Source organism: Pseudonaja textilis, chromosome 3 (assembly GCF_049901715.1).
Source record: "Pseudonaja textilis isolate UNSWEBS1 chromosome 3, rPseTex1.2, whole genome shotgun sequence".
Taxonomy (NCBI): Eukaryota; Metazoa; Chordata; class Lepidosauria; order Squamata; family Elapidae; genus Pseudonaja; species Pseudonaja textilis.
This window is the reverse complement of record NC_141992.1, coordinates 101,880,703-101,897,527: the sequence shown is the minus strand read 5'-3', so window position 1 is coordinate 101,897,527 and position 16,825 is coordinate 101,880,703. Positions and strand designations below refer to the sequence as shown.

At 42.2% G+C, this 16,825-nt stretch overlaps 1 protein-coding gene across 1 annotated transcript; it reads left to right on the top strand.

The window, feature by feature from the left end:
• On the top strand, positions 1–16,291 carry HSD17B7 (hydroxysteroid 17-beta dehydrogenase 7). The gene is made up of 9 exons (XM_026703377.2): positions 1–292; positions 3,264–3,467; positions 7,882–7,974; positions 10,076–10,190; positions 10,340–10,534; positions 11,615–11,719; positions 12,371–12,427; positions 13,496–13,594; positions 15,528–16,291. Exons 1-9 carry the CDS (start codon positions 258–260, stop codon positions 15,618–15,620), a joined length of 996 nt encoding a protein of 331 aa, XP_026559162.2. The 5' UTR covers positions 1–257; the 3' UTR covers positions 15,621–16,291.
• Positions 16,292–16,825: the final 534 nt, after the last annotated feature.

Sequence of the window (16,825 nt, the reverse complement as noted above, 5' to 3'; positions counted from 1 at the left end):
TGAGTTTCCCCAGGTCCCGCCTTTCCATCGTCGGGCTACTCTCACGCCACCGCCCCGTTTCCCCATTTGCTTCACACCTTCCTCCAGACTGGGGACCGGGAGGTGGCCGCCAATCTGAGCCAGCGATGAGTTGCTAAGGGGCGGGGCCTTGCTGAGAAGGAAGCCTTGGAGGCGGCGCATACCCTGAATTAAATAGCCGGTCCCGGCGTCTCGCCTTCATTTTCGATCGACCCCCTTGACTTGTGATCCTTACAACTATGCAAAGGGTAGCCATAGTCACCGGCGCCACCAGGTGAGAACGGAGCGCTGAGATAAAGCCTGGAAAAGGGGGAGATGTAATCTGTTTATGCAGTTAATTTGAAAGGAGGTGCCGGTCCCATAGAAGACGATCCGGCAGGAATAGCATGCTTAGATCCGGTGTATTGATGAACCTTGTGGGTAAAAGCGTAGGCTCGGTGGGAACTTGAAAATATTCTACTCTGTTGAATTGTGTCCAGGCTACATTTTGTACATTCTTTTAATATTTTAATTTTTGTTGACTGACTTTTAAGAACAAGCTGCATTGTGCTCACCATCCTCTTGAAAGTTCGGTAAAGTGAAGGGAGCTCTGTAGGGCAGGTGAAACAATTGAATTGTATATATCAGTATAATAAATTAAAGGATGCCTTGCTATTTTTACTTAAGACTCAACTTTCGTTCTTGTCAGCTAGCCTAATATCTTTTTATCCCTTAACAAAAAGCAGGGCAAAGGCAGATCAAGTATCTAATCCTTTCATTTGTGGAAAGGCAAGGTACATGAACATTCTGTTCTAGCTGTCAGTCAGTAAAATGTCAAGCTTGATAAATAACTGGATCTTAAAAGAAACAATCAGATAGTTGCAGTTTTGTGAAGAAACATTAAAGTATCTGGGTGTTTTTCTACATGATAAAAGTTTTCTTTTAAAAAAACTGGGTAAAAAAAAACTTCTCTTAATACTGTAATTTGGAGTCGCCAAACGATTTAAGCAAACGATTTAAGGCCAATAAAACAATACTTTTTCAAAGTGCATAACTCAGTTACCATATTTGCCACCACCTAGACAACTAGTTAAATTAAGGGTTCAGAGAGTTCTCTTTCCCAGGATGCACTTAAAAGTCTCACTGCGGTCTCTCTGTGAGGGATAAGGGGATTCAGTAAACTACCTAAGAAATCTCTTCATGCTTTAGAGGGCAATATTTTGGAGCCTTTGCAATTTTAGTTTTGAAATCGGGCAAGGCAGAATGGTTGCAACTTATTCTATAAATGCAGGCTACTTTGGAGAAGGTGAAGATGCCTTGCTAGAAGATTTCATAACCAATAAGGCAGTTTGGCCGCATGTTTTGAAGCCATTTTGCCTACAGTGTATTGAACTAAGGAGCAAGACCTGTGCATAGCAAGAAAGCAGATCTGTCTGTATACTCTCATTCCAGGCTCCTCTTTTCCAGAACCACCATAAATCTGCTCATCTCATCCATGCCAGTCTGATATGGATTGGTGATTTGCTTTTTCAATTGTAGTCTCCTTGGCAAGGAAATTTTGTTGACTTATATGTGAAATGTGGTAGATGGCTTATCTTGGACTTTATCTTGGATTTTAGCATCCTCCTTATCAAACTTTTTCTTTGCTTCTGGAATGACACAGCTATTTTTCTTGAATATTACTATGCTAATTGTCTGTGTAGATTCTCAGTCATCCAGGTTATTAGGTTCACTTCTAAAGTTAAAACTGAAGAAGCTTCTTGGATAAGAAGGGAAATGTTTTCGAAGAAAAAGCCAAGAAAGACCAGCTGCCTTTTGGAAAAAGCTCTTTTGGAATTATTGGTGCTAATATATCCCACAACTAATTATTCCTCTCTAGCTCTAACAACCATAACAGATAACAGATAATCAGAATTGGAAGGGACCTTGTAAGTCTTCTAGTCCAACCCTCTGCCCAAGCAGGAAACCTTACACCATTTCTGACAGATGGCAGTCCAATCTCTTCTTGAAAGCCTCCAGTGATGGCGCTCCCACAATTTCCGAGGGCAAGCTGTTCCATTGGTTGATTGTTCTCACTGTCAGAAAGTTTCTCCTTATTTCCAGGTTAAAACTCTCCTTGTTCAGTTTCCATCCATTATTCCTTGTCTGGCCTTCGGGGTGCTTTAGAAAATAGCTTGACTCCTTCCTCTCTGTGGCAGCCCCACAAATATTGGAAGACTGCTATCATGTCTCCCCTGGTCCTTCTCTTTACTAGACTAGCCATGCGCAGTTCCTGTAACCATTCTTCATATGTTTTAGTCTCCAGTCCCCCTAATCATCCTGGTTGCTCTTCCCTGTACTTTTTCTAGAGCCTCGACATCTTTTTTATAATGTGGTGACAAAACTGGGTGCAGTACTTTAGGTGTGGTCTTACTAAGGCTTTATAGAGTGGTATTAGATCTTGATTGTATCCCTCTGTTGATGCAATTTAGGATAGCATTAGCTTTTTTGGCTGCTGCTGCACACTGCTGGCTTGTATTTAACTGGTTGTCCACTAAGACTCCAAGATCCCTCTCACAGTTACTGCTATCGAGCCTGGTTTCACCCAGTCTATATGTGTAATTTTGCTTTTTCTTGCCTAAGTGTAAGACTTTATTTTTCTCTACATTGAATTTCATTTTGTTAACCATCTATATGTTTGTCATGCTATTGCATCTATCTGTATTTCTAATAATATCCAGTTGTTTGGATAATGAACCAATAGTCTTCTATCGAATATATAATGGCAGATAAATCTTTTGTGCAAGTCTGTTGGATCTGTACTAAAAAAAATCAGGTGATCTCTTATAAATAAGTTTTTTTTTTCATTATAATGATGTCCTATCTTCCCAACAGTAACATTCATCATATCTATCCAATTAATGGTAGTGAGATTATTTCACAGGAAAGAACAGGGATGCACTATAAGTCGAATCCCTTTCCAAGATCCTCTTCAGCATGCTAAAGGAAGTCATTGAAGACAAAGCAAAGCCACTTTCTGTCCACCAGTGAAGAAATGTTTCAGGGTCTTCTGGTTCACTGTTCCTACTCTTGTGTATCTTCGTACAATTAATTTATAAAATCTCTTTTAACATCTATAGGAAAATCACTTTGGCATTTATGGAATGCACACATTTACAGAGAGATACTAGGGAATATATTTTCTCAACTGTTGCATAATGAACTTCAAAGAGCGTTGATGGTGATACTCTATGACAGGCCTTAACTGTATGTTGTTACTCTTGCAGTGGGATTGGTTCTGCGCTGTGTGAACGTCTGCTCCAGGAAGATGAAAACATCCATATTTGTTTAGCCTGCAGAAACATGGACAAAGCCAATGCCACCCGTGACAACTTATTATCATCCTTCCCCCGTGCACACATCAGCATTGTTAAAATAGATGTTGGCAGGCTGGAATCTGTCCTACATGCAGCTCAAGAAATAAAGATGAGGTATGGGGAGGAGAATGGCACTTGGATGAGTAGCTAGAAGCGGTCTATTGGAAAGAATGTGTAGCTCAGGAAGTCCTGTTCAAATGGATTTATAAGTCATACTGTTACTGCATATTTCTACAACAAGTTAATCTTGAATAATTTTTCAAGAAGTAGCTATATTAAGGACAGCGGTGGGATTCAAATTTCTTAACAACCGGTTCTGGGCATGGCCTAATTTGTGGGTGTGACTTGGTCATGTGACTGGGTAGCGTGGCTTGCTGGCTGGTGTGTTTTGATGGTCACATGACTGGCTGAGCATGGCTTGGTGGTTGCGTGACTGGCTGGGTCAAAAGATAGAAACTCACTTTAACAATGCTCTTGGAGCGGGGTTGGACTAGATGACCCCTGAGGTTCCTTCCAGCCCGGGATTGCTGTACTGTTTCAAAGCATCCTCTGAAGCTGCATTTCGTGCCAAGGTTTGTGGTCCTTCCTTCGTCTCCTTTTTTTTCCCCTCCCTCCCTCTATCCATTCATCCATCCATCCATATCTCATTCACATTCCTTTCCCTTCCCTCTTTCTCCCTTCCCTCCCTTACTTTCTCCCATCCCTCCATCTTTCTTTTTCTTCCTTTTAAGAGAAAGAAAGAAAGAAAGAAAGAAAGAAAGAAAGAAAGAAAGAAAGAAAGAAAAAGAAAGAAAGAGCTACCATGCATCTCCATGCTATTCATGGTATATTTTCAGCTGGAACCTCTTTCTACTTAAACCAGGGGTCCCCAAACTTGGCAACTTTTAAGACTTGTGGACTTCAAGTCCCAGAATTCTCCAGCCAGCATAGCTGGCTGGGAATTCTGGCAATTGAAGTCCACAAGTCTTAAAGTTGCCAAGTTTGAAGACCTCTGAGTTAAACATTTAGCACAAAACCCAGATATTTAAAGCCATTAAACATCTTGGATTAATCTTGAAACTTTTTGCATACTTGTACTTAAAACAGAAATAATTTTGTTTTAACACATATGGCTTCAATTCCAAAGCTACTTTTTATGAAGACCAAGTCAAGAAAAGGAGACTGGAAACAAAGCAAAGGTTAACCTTCTCATTCTTTCTAACCCTTTCTAAATGGCAAGTAGAAGTGAGCCTTTCTACTTGCCATTTTATTACCAAGAATTTACCACCATCTTCAAATTAAATAGTTGTCTTCCAACAACAAAAACACAAGTTTGCAAACTACCTGAATAGTAACAGAGCACATAATTTGGTATGTTAAATATCGAACACAAAGTGGAAGAAGGAAAATATTTGTGAGAAATATTTACTGTGTTTTTTGCTTGTCAAACTTAAAAGGCCATTGGACGCTCCATAAAGGTTGTGACAGCAATTGAAGTAATGAAGCAGCAGCTAGGCAAACTGCTGAATAGTCTGAATTATGCTTTGGAAATTATGTAATGTATGCTCTGAAATTGAGCAAATGACTGAGACCTAAAGGCAAGCTGTTCTCTACAAAATCCACTCTGAACTCACCACACTAAGCCTGGCATGAAAAAGCAGAGCAAGTTACTAGCTTTGAAGTGGAGGATATGGAATAAAGAAAGAAGATTGGCTCCAACAGTTTTAGGAGACTACAAAATAGTTTTGTTTACCTGGAACACTCCCAAGGCAGTAATCAATACTGTATTAGCTCCAAATGTTCTTTTGGCTAAACACTGAATCCAGGCATACTGGATGGCTAGATGCTCCCAGGAGGCTGCAGGGAGGCCTCCTAGGCCCAAAATGGGGCCTAGCAAGCCTCCTTGGAGCCTCCTAAGAGCAAAAGCAGAGTGGGAGGGTGGCGTTTTCGGCCTAGCAAGCCTCCCTGGAGCCTCCTGAGAGCAAAAACGGGGGGCAGCGCCGGACCCCCCTACATTGTATTTTTGGTGTAGCAAACCTCCCTGGAGTCTCCTAGGAGCAAAAGCAGGGGGGCAGCGCTGGACCCCCCCCCCCCATGCCCCGTTTTTGCTCCCAGGAGGCTACCCTACAGTTACCTGGGAGCCAGAAGGGCCTCGTGGGGACTCCGGAGAGGGGAGGGGATCTGGTTCACCCGAACTGTCCTGAACCTGTAGAATCCCACTCCTGATTAAGGATACCACTAATCTTTTTTTTTTTCAAAGCAGAGCAAAACATTTGATAGCAGAAACAAATAGAGAACCAGGCACAGAACAACAGTGAAAGGAGGCAATGGAGGCCTTGCACTAATTCTTCTACAAACAACTGAGAACCTTTGACTAGCAAAAAAAACAATAGAAAGATGGCAGAAAGGCATTGTGAGGGAAGGGCATAGCTAGAAAGCATACTTTTTGCTGGTCCCTGCAGTGGCAACTACTTCTAATTTTACTTCTATGGTCTAGAAGCTTTAGCAGTAGTTTGTTCTAATGTAAAATGACTGGTGTTGATTTTTTCCTCACTCCACTGACCTAGGATGCTTTTTGTTGTAGTTGAGCAATGAGAGGCTAGACCAGGGCATGGATGCAACAAGACTTTATTGGAGCAATAAAGGACTGAACGTGTTAGCCTTGCCTGGAGCAGGCTCACAACGAACAGCGGCTGGCGGACCCTGCAGCTGGCTTTTATAGCCGGCTGTCGAGGGAAGGCCAGCCAATGAGGGCAGCAAACGCCCCGCAGCATGAACGGACCTGGGTGGGGACTTTGGTAAGTTCCAGGGACATAACACCCCTTCCCCCAGATGCGAACACGCATAGTCATTTAAATAAGCGGGCGGTCTGTGCTGGCGCCCGAGCGTCAGAATCTCAGGTGAGTTACCAAGTGTCTCAGTGTTCAAGGAAACCGGTAGGGTTGGTGATGGGGTGCAGCCTCGCTCTGCGGTTTGCGCTGGTACCGGTGCGGTGCTACTGGTCGGTGATGTCGTGGCCCGTCTGCTGGTTCAAGTGGAGGACCCATCGGGCAGTCCTGGTCTACTGCCTGCTCCTTGGTCCGGGTGGTGGTGGCTAAGGAATCCTGGCACGGTCTTCGATATAGCGTTTGGTGTGGCACCTGGGGTCGACCTGAGCCCACGATCCGGCACTGGCGAAGGTGCCCTGTCGCTTCCTTAGCTGATCCAGGTGTCTTCTCCAGATGCGGCCGTCTTCCAGCTGGACGCGGTACGACCTGGGACCGGTGATGGCTACTATCACTCCAGGAATCCAAAGCGGGTCTCCGGCGTAGTTTCTTGCGAAGACATGTTCCTGCAAGACAAAATCTCTGACCCCCATCATTGAAGCGAGAGGGTATCAGGGCAATAGTGAGGGTGGAGCCTATCCAATACAGTCCTTAGGCGTCTACCCATCAGAAGTTCAGCTGGGGATTTGTTGGTGACCGTGCAAGGGGGTTGAGTGTTGGCTTAGTAAGAAGCGGGAGAGTCTGTGATGCCAATCTTCCTTGCTGAATCTGGCTAATGCTTCTTTTGTGGATCTAACGGCTCTCTCTGCCATGGGACCCGCTAGGTGGCATGAGCTTACCCACTTGACGATGTCATCGTCCAATCCAGGCCACCAGACATAACTCCAAGCCAACGCCTTCATCCGGACGATGCCGGGTGGCCTCGGTGTAGTTACCTCTAAGACTGGTACACTTTTCTTATGCAGTTTATTTATTTATTTAGCGTATGGCAAAAACATGGACTTAACAGTGGTTCAAATGTTAATGTCCAGTCCACCCATCCATTCAAGGAAAGGGTGGTCTATACCAGTGTAAGCTCTTGATGGACATTTGGACCCAATGTGATGGATATTTTGTCGAGGAGCACTACAGATCTTATGCAGTATGAATTATGGAATATGCAAAAATTTGTGCCATAGGATAACTGCAGAGTTATTACTCCAAGTTTTTCTTTGTCTGTATTGGACCAATAACAAAGATCATTGTGCTTATATACTATGTGAGTAAATAGATAATTTGAGTATTCTTCATAAATGTTGAAGTTCATCCTCATCAATGCCAATAAGAACATCTAATGGTAAGGTATCGTAAGAATTGTAATCCCACTACTTAATGGCTAAACATGTCCTTGTACAGTTGGCAAAATCAAGTAGTAAAACTTTTCCTGGACTCTTCGGGCATATATGTTTAAATACTCTGTTAAGAGAAGAAAATTAATTTTCTTAAATGTGAATACAAAGCAAGGAGGTGGTTTTTTGTTTCTGCTCAGGGAGAGGTCATTCTGAGATCAGCCTTCTGGTTTCTCCATTTAACAGTTCATAAATATGAACATTTAGCCCAGAACTACCTCTTGGAGGAAGACAGAGTGTTATTAGTTATTACATATTGACATATTACATTTTTAGATTAGTTATGCATTTAAGCCTTTCAAGTTAAATTATGCAACTAAGAGGGTTTTTGTTTTTGGCAAGACATTTTGTTCCTGTTTCTTCTTGCAATAACCATGTGTTACCTTCATTGTATAGATTTCATAGATTGGATTATCTCTTCTTGAATGCTGGGATCATGGTCAATCCACGTGTCAGTTTCTGGGCATTTTTACGTGGCCTCTTCTCCAGGTATAACATTTCCCTACCTAAACAGAGAAACAGAATGATCATAGGCATTAAAAAAAATCAGTGGGAGTTACTTACAAATTCGCATTTCCTTGTGGGAAATGGGCAGTGGATGTCAGAAATCTTCCTTCCTTCCTTCCTTCCTTCCTTCCTTCCTTCCTTCCTTCCTTCCTTCCTTCCTTCCTTCCTTCCTTCCCTATAGCTACCCCTTAGCTTACAATTTAAAAAATACATTACAATACAAGACATTAAACATTTTAAAATAAAAATTAATACAAACATCTAAAATAAATATACATAGCAGCCGAGGTACTTAGCCAATTAGCAATACAGCCAGGAACTCTTGTCACATTCAGCACAAGCTTAGGAACATGGGCAGATCTTTAGAGCCTGATGAAAGGCTAACAGGGTTGGGGCCATTCTAGCCTCTGAAGGGAGAATGTTCCATAGAGCAGGCAGCATTGTGGAGAAAGCTCATCATCTAGTCACCTCCATGGCAGTGCAGTGGCTCAACAATGAAGACGCTGGGCTTGGCTGACAGCCCAGGTTTGAGACCCAAGCACCACACAATGGGGTGAGCTCATATCTTCATCCTAGCTCCTGCCAACCTAATAGATAAATAGGTATCACTTTAGTGAGAAAGTAACAGCACTCTCTGACATCAAGCTGGCTACATGACTGCAGAAAAGCTTTTGGAAAGCTCTGGCTCAATGCCCCCTAAAATGGAGGTGAGTACCACCCCCTAGAGCAGCTATTAGCAAAGTAAAAACCTCAAGGACTCCTTTACCTTTATCTAATCCCCACCAGCCAACACTCTGGCTAATGAGATTTGCAGCATGCCCATTCTGATAGATTGAGTTGGAGGGTGGAGACTCTTGGAAAAAAGCAATCCCTCAGGTACTCCAGTCCCAAGACATGTAGGGCTTTAAAGATGACAACTAGTCCCTTGAATTGCAGCCAGAAGCATATCAGTAACCAGTGCAGCTCTCATAAAAGTGGTGTTACGTGTGCCATATAAAATGGAGGTATGGATACAATGGATATTTCAGTAAAGAGTAGCAAATAGATAAGTTAACCAGGGTCAGAGCCTGGTCTTACTCTTTACCCATGCAGACTTTCTCCTGTGTTAAAAACATTAAAGCCACACAAGAGTTATGAATTTGCCTTCTTGGAACCAGATCCATGAGGTGTGCCACCCCTTTCTACTTTGTCCAGAGCAGAATCCAATTCCTGGCCACCCACATGCTTTTCTTTGTCCTTTCTTTTGTGCAATAGTGCTAGAGAATATATATCCAATAGGATTTTTGGGACATCCATGAATTAGAAGCTCTCCTTCCAAGTTTTAAAATTACTTTCTACCTTTCACAGCTTAGACATAAAATTTGCTTATATGCTGGTGGCAGAAATTTAAAAGCCTTGACTTAAAGAAAGCCCAAGACTACTATCTGTTTTGTTCTTCACATCATACGCACTGTAGCTTTCTTCTAATTTCATTTGTCAGGGTGACCATTGTTGCCCGATATGTTGGTCGAAGTTTATCACATTCAGTCCAAACCAGTTTTTGGACAAAAAGAGGCTTCAGAAAAAAAAAAAACCACTGCATTATTGTGCCAGTGCCAAGTATTTTCAACCAAATTAGCTATGCTGTAGGAAAAAGCTTGGATCACATTGAAAAATATATAGAGGCACTGCTTTTTACATAGGTTTAAGAGAAAGCGGTCAAGGATCAACCATTTATATTGCCAAACAGAACATAATAAAGTGCTGCTTTTCAACAGCAATTTCAATAGGGGACACTAGCCAATTGTATGTTACAGAAAAAAACTAGAACTCATGGCTCACTTTTGGTTATTTTCTTTGAGGTCTCGGAGAACTTCTAAAACTTTACTGGAGATTGCTGATGGTCAAATTTAAGAATTCTAGACTTCTACAGTTTTCAAATGAAACTTGATTTCAAGTTAAGGATTCTGCCAATTCTCACAATAACAAAAAGAAAAATCGGAGCTCTACACAAATGCTTAATGGCAAGGAAATGATATTTTTGGTAATCATTAAAGTTTCAGTCCTTTCCTTGGAAAAATTAAATGTAATGTCTTCTTTTCAGCAAGGCATTTCGAATGCTCACCACAGCAGAGGGGCTGATGACCCAGCAGGACAGGGTCAATCCAGATGGCCTGCAGGAAGTCTTTGCAACCAACTTCTTTGGACATTTTGTATTGGTAGGGAAGTTTTGAGCAAATGCATGTACACCTTGTAGTTTTGACTTCTGAAAATAAGCATGTCGTCATAGCATTGATATTGTAAAGCTGCTATGTTTCCCAGTTCTATAGGCTTGAAATCTTAGAAACCTTGGTTTGTTTCCTTTCAGATCCGGCAGCTGGAGCCTCTTCTTTGCTGCCTTGAAAATCCTTCCCAGCTCATCTGGACTTCTTCAGTCAGTGCCCATATATCTAACTTTAGCCTTGATGACATCCAGCACAAGCAGGGGAAACAGTCCTACAGTTCCTCTAAATACTGCACTGATCTTGCAAGTGTGGCTTTAAACAACCATTTCAACAAGCAGGTGAGGCTCAGCTCTTCTGATTTTCAGAGGACTGCAGCAGAAACATCAAAGAATAAGTATGCTGTCCCTGTGGCTGGAAAGATAAGCTTCAAAGTTTGTAAATAATACATAGCTGAGATTTCTAAAGCTTCAGAGACAGAGAAGGGACAGCTTCATAGATTTCAATATCTTATAGCATTGACCTTTATAGCAAGTAATGGAATCAAGCAAGGTATTGTAAGCAAATTACCATATGTGCCTATTTCAGATAAAGATACATTTTAACTTTTTAGATACATATTGATGCAGATGTAGAATTTGTCATTGTTCTGACTCTGTCTGATTATTCAAGAAATAGTTTACCTACATATTGCATTGTCACTATCAAAGTAGAACATTGCCATAATTTCTCCCATCCTGTCTTCCATCTTTTGTCCTTCTGACTGCCATTTTTCCCTATATGGGCCAGGTGCCTGATTTAGAGAGAAGGCAAATGAAAGGGCTGAGATTCAAGATTTGGGAGGAACTGGCAAGATAAAGCCAGGCTACCATGTAGAAAAACAACAAATATTCTCCTGGCTACATTGAACTTCGTCATGTAATCTCTGGTTGCTGTAGATGCCCTAATCTTAGAGATGGGGTTTGCTTTTAAGATAAAAGTTGCACCCAGTTCATTCTCTGCTTGTGCTATTATGTAGTTTAGGTTGTAAAATTTAAATGGTGGGTCTCTTAAATTTCAATGTCTTATATAATTCTGAAAGACCCACCAGGACATGGGAAGAATTGTCTCATTTGACCAACAACAATCAACTTCATTGCCAAAAGATCCCTAAGCCTGGAGAACAATTTCACTCTATGGAGGTCCCTTTCTATTGGCCTCAAGGCCAAATACCACCATTTTAGTCCTCTGCTGTTTATATTCATAAAACGCAGAAGAGACTGTTTTGGAAAAGGAGGCTTAGAAAAGAATTTATTTCCTTTTTTGTGTGTGGATTAGTCAACAGGCATAGCTGAGCATGACTATGTGTAGTGTGATTATATTTTATATGATAAACTTCTCTCCACCTCCCATTGCTTCCCTCTCTCTTTTTTCCACATTAGGGTTTATTTTCAAGTGTCATGTGTCCAGGTATTGTAATGACCAATATGACATATGAAATGATGTCCCCTCTTTTCTGGAAGCTGCTTTTCCCTTTCTTATGGCTGGTAAGTGCCTTTTGAAGTATTATTGCATCACAAATGTAAACTTGAGGGAGAGAAGGATTGATTCAGTTTCATAAAGAATCATAAGAAAAACTGATTTGTACCTCAGGATTCAGCATAATGTGAAAAATACAAAATGTACTGAAAGTATCTCTTACTTCGTTATACGGAGACAAACTATTTCATACCTGCCAGTGTGTTCCTAAACACTGGTGCCCAACAAATTCTCTGCCCGCTTGACTATAAAGGAATCCTTTGCAAAGCTATTAAATGGAAGCTGGCATATTGCCAAAGGAGGCACTTGTCATTAGAATCATATTTATTAAGAATTCTACCTTTCTGGCTTACCTTCCATTAAATGGTTGTTTTGTTATGGCTGTGTCCATTGTGGCAAGGTTCCCATGGTGGCTATTTTGTGAATACATCCACTATATGATGTTAAAATTCAAGCTAGGTTCTTAGCTCAGAAAGAGTTGCCCATCCATTCTATCCTGTAGTACCCACAGTGTAAATCCTATTTGAGAATTTTCTGTCAGGAATATTAAAATGGCTAGTAAAATTGTAAAACTGATTCATTTGAAACAGATTTTTTAGTTCAGTTTTTTTCATGGGGGAAGAGAAAACTAACTTTCTGCTTTTTTTTTGCTCTACTAGCTACGCCTGTGCACCCCTACATACACTCTGATACCGTACAACGGAGCAGAAGCACAGGTAAAATGCTCTTAGATACATCCATGGCTCAGGGTATCCACATAGCCATTTGGTTCTATCCTGTCCTATTGTTCTGACCCAGTCAAAATCTCCGAGAGCAAACACAGATAAACTCAATAACTCAAACTTTCAGGGTTTTAATCTACAAATAAACCTCTTTGTAGATAACCAATGGCTTGCAGCCAATTAGTCCAAGTAGAAAAAACCTTGGCAGAAGTCTTCACATAAATCAGAGTCTGTAATCACATACTGAATCCTTCCAATGTTTTTGCAAGGCAAAAACCGTTTGAAACCAGGCTTATATTCCCTGGAGGGAGGGGCCATTACGTTGCATCCTTACTCCTGAGTCGTCTGTACAGCTTTAGCTGTTCTCTTCTACGAATCATCCTGCGCTCACACGCACTTAGCACGGGCTCTTCTGGAACCTCCTCATCACTGCTGCCAGCCCCCACCATCCCTGAAGGCAGCGGTCCACTCCCTGATGGTCCTGCCCCCTCCTTTGAGTCCTCGCTCTCTTCCACCATCCGCACCTGCTGCCGGCTAACCACAACATCTATCTAGATTGCATGACTCAACGCTGATAGCTATTTTATTGTGGTAAAGGCAAAACTCTTGCAAATGTTGTGGGTTTGGTCTTGCCTAGTACATTCCTTTTAATGAAAAAAGAATAGGCAGTAAAAATAGGTAAGAAGTCTATAGAAACAATGTATATATTTCTTTCCCTCACAGCTGAGGGCTGCAGACTGATCTTGTAGAGTTAGAAATTGGAGGCAGAATTCAGCAGTGACCAGGAAACATGGCTTTGCTTCCATGCACTCTGAAATCAGCCAAGTTCTCTTAAAACCTGAGCAATGCTTCCATCTCTTTTATTGCTTGTGCTCTGGGTTGACCTGCTTGTTATCTTCTTTAGGTGTTTCTTTCCTCCTGCCATCCCTTAGATAGATCACCCTGTTCCTTGTTTTCTGTGAAAAGCCTCCCAGTGCTGAGATGTTAAATGTTCTCAGCACTGTCATGGAGTGTCTTGAATGGAGAGCCCATGGAATAAGAAATGTTTCGGATCCCTTCTAGATTTGGTTGTTTAAGCAGAAGCCAGAGTTGCTGGATCCCCTGGTGAAATATTACAGTTGTACTACTGTTTTTGGGAAGAATTACACTGAGAGCCGCAAGGTAAGTCAATTCTTTTGATGAAATGATACCGTAAGCACTGTTTCTGTAGGTATAGAGTGCTGTGCAATACATTTATGGATAGTTCTACAACCAGGCAGTATAAATTAGGGTTCCCACTGAGGATTGCCAGAAAGTCCTTTCCAGTACATCTTATAAACAGTCACATAGTTAATGAATGTAGAATTTTAGAAATTGGAGAGATATTTCTGTGTAAGCCATACTCATTGCAATAAACCCCATCCATCCCAGTCTTTAATCCCCCTAATTTTCTTGTGTTAGAGCCTAGGCACATACAGATAGTCCTAGAGTTATGAAAGGTCACTTAGGAACAGTTCAAAGTCATGACAGATACCCAAAAAGTACTTAGGACCCAGTTCTGAAATTGTGTACGTTGCAGCATCTCTGCGGTCATTTGCCCTTACAACTGAAGCGGCGCTGACCACAGAGGCGCTGCAACATATCTCCCCCCCTCCGCCTATTTCCCCCCATCCTGACGCAGATCTCCATAGGCACTGAGCCTGAAAGTTATGTACACTCCTGCCTGCCTGCTCGCCTCTATCACTGATTGCTCACTTACCTTTCCAGAGCTCAGGTTGTTGGGGTAGGAAAAGAGGACATATCACTCCATTACAGAGCCAAGTGATAGAAAAGCAGTCTTCCTGAGATTCTGGTTTTATTAGTAAAACTATTCTCTTGCTATATGCTGCCTCTCTCTCTTCCTGCACACAACCATATATTGCCTCTTTCTCCCAGCAAATGCAATCTCTTCCCTTGCTACCATTCTCCTTTTTCTCCCTGCAAATGCATTCAGCCCACCCTGCCTCTTTCTCCTAGCAAATGCACACGTGCAGCAAGGAATAGTTTACACACACACACACACACACACACACACGCACCCCATGCATCCATTCCCTGGGAAGAACATACATTTGCCTGCAGAAAGAGGGAGAGCGATAACAAGGGAAGAGGTTGCACTTGCTGAGGCAGCATGTGACCACATGTCTTTGCTGGGAAAGAGAGGTAGCATTTAGCAAGGAAAGAGTTTTGCTGAAAACACAGAGCTTTGGCAGCATCTCAAAAAAAGCTTCTTTTCTGCCATGGGATCCGGTAATGGTCAGCCTGCCCTCCTTTCCTACCCTGACATCCTGAGCTCTGGAGATCTTTGAAAGGTAAGTGCATGATCTGAGTGAGTGGTGGGTGCTGGGGCTGGGTAGAGGAGGCCCAAGTGAAGCGGGCATGAAATATCTCAGTGGGAGAAGGCATTGGGAGGCCAGAGGCAGGTGGTCTAATTCCTACAGTAGCCCCTGCCCTGGCCTTCCCCACCCTTGATTCACCCCATGCTCACTTAACAATCCAAGCATTTGACCTACACCTTTGTCTAACAAATGCATTGAGGAGAGCTGGGGTGGAGGCTCATTCACTTAACATGAATCACTTAATGTCCTCCTGACTTTAATGTGCAATTACGGTTGTAACTCAAGAACTGCCTGTACACATTTTGTCATCCTAAATATTATATGTGAGTTGATTTTACTAATAATCACTTTGTCCAGATGTGGCAGACACATGGGAAAGCAGGATTCTTTAGTCATACCCCAGACTGGATCTTGAGGAATACACTAACCCAGCATTTTGAGTTTGTCGCTCCTCGCTCCAGTCTAGTTTCTGGGATTTTTCTATTCACAGCTGTTTGGGAGAGGTTCAGCTGTACCATGCAGGGTCTCATTGAATCTTCCTGCCCATCAGCTTTTCTGACAGTGGATTTGCATTGCACATACTTTCAGCTTCTGTGGCTTTTAATTGGGCAACTTCGTGGGGAGAAAGATCTCACATATGAGACAGAAGCTGAACTAGCACTTCAACTCCCCCCTCCTTTATTTATTTATTAAACATATATGCATATTTAATGATTACCTGCCTCTTTGATTTCCAGATGGATATTAATGAAGACGCAGCAGAGAAACTGTACAAGAAGCTGTTGGAATTAGAAAAGCAAGTTTTAGTGAGCAACAAATCACCCAGATAAAAAATAGCAAGACAGCTGTTCACAGGAAAATGTTTCTTGCACTTGGAACACTCTTTGTTATTATTGTTTGCCTTTGCAAAGCAGATTTTCCTAGTGGACTGCTGTGGATGATTGTGTAACTTCCACTTGTCTGAAATGGTATCGGGCAGGGGTCTCCAACCTTGGCAACTTTAAGACTTGTGGACTTCAACTCCCAGAATTCCTCAGCCAGCTGGAGACCCCTAGTATAGGGTGTCCTGCTAGAGCAGGCAGTTGAAGTAGAAGACCTCCAAGGTCCCTTCCAACTCCGTTTGTCAACTCTTGAAACGACTTTAGCTGAAGCCATATTCTCTTTTTCTTTGTTTCTTGGTTGCCATACATATGGGGACCAATGTACATATTGGGGAGCGGGGACCAATGTAGTGTAAAATAGTTTCTTTTAAAGTGCCAGACATAATGGCAGTAGGGCTCTTGGGAACCAAGGTCATCTCAACCAGTGCTGGTAACAGCTGGAGGGAGCAGCTGAGAAGCCTGCCGCTTACCTGGTTGGTCAATGTGAACTGTGACACTGGGGGGTGGGGAATATCTACTCTTTTAACTTTACCAAACCGCAGGAAATATTTAGAGTTGGAGTCACACCTGAACATGCCAATATGATATATCTATCCAATAAAGAAAGCTTTTTGAGAAAAGCTACAGCCTCAGAGTCCTGAATTGACTGGGATCATTACTCGGAACACTGACACCATTCTGATTGATTGATTGATTGAGTTTATTTCTCCTCCCAAAGGTATTTTTATAATGACTTTTTTAGCCAACACCCTAATGGTGATGCTTTTTCATTCAACGTATGGCACCCCTAATGGGGTCTCAACTCTGCCTCATGGCTCCAAATACTTTGGCTGGGCCCCCAAACACTGTCCTGGCATTAGATTGTATGAGAGAAAATCCAAGCACCCCTTCCTGGGACCCAAAATTGGACACAGGACTGGCAAACCAATCTGGGCTGACAAACCCCAAGGAGGCTGAAACTACTCAGTCTGTAAGGGAAGTCAAAAGGGACAAGATGACAGGCATTACTGCTTGATCAAAGCCTCATTTTAATGGGGAACATCTAAAAATGGTGCAGGGTTTTGATCCCATAGTTGAACTTCTCATCATGATTTTCTTTTAACTCTTCCTCCTCACTCTATGTATACCCTCACACTATGGCATCCTTTCTTTTT

Excerpts from the sequence above, each read along its gene's own strand:
- HSD17B7 (XM_026703377.2), top strand. The coding sequence starts at position 258 with ATGCAAAGGGTAGCCATAGTCACCGGCGCCACCAG. Across the intron at positions 293-3,263 it reads ATAGTCACCGGCGCCACCAG|TGGGATTGGTTCTGCGCTGT; the intron begins GTGAGAACGGAG and ends TTACTCTTGCAG. Across the intron at positions 7,975-10,075 it reads TTACGTGGCCTCTTCTCCAG|CAAGGCATTTCGAATGCTCA; the intron begins GTATAACATTTC and ends TCTTCTTTTCAG.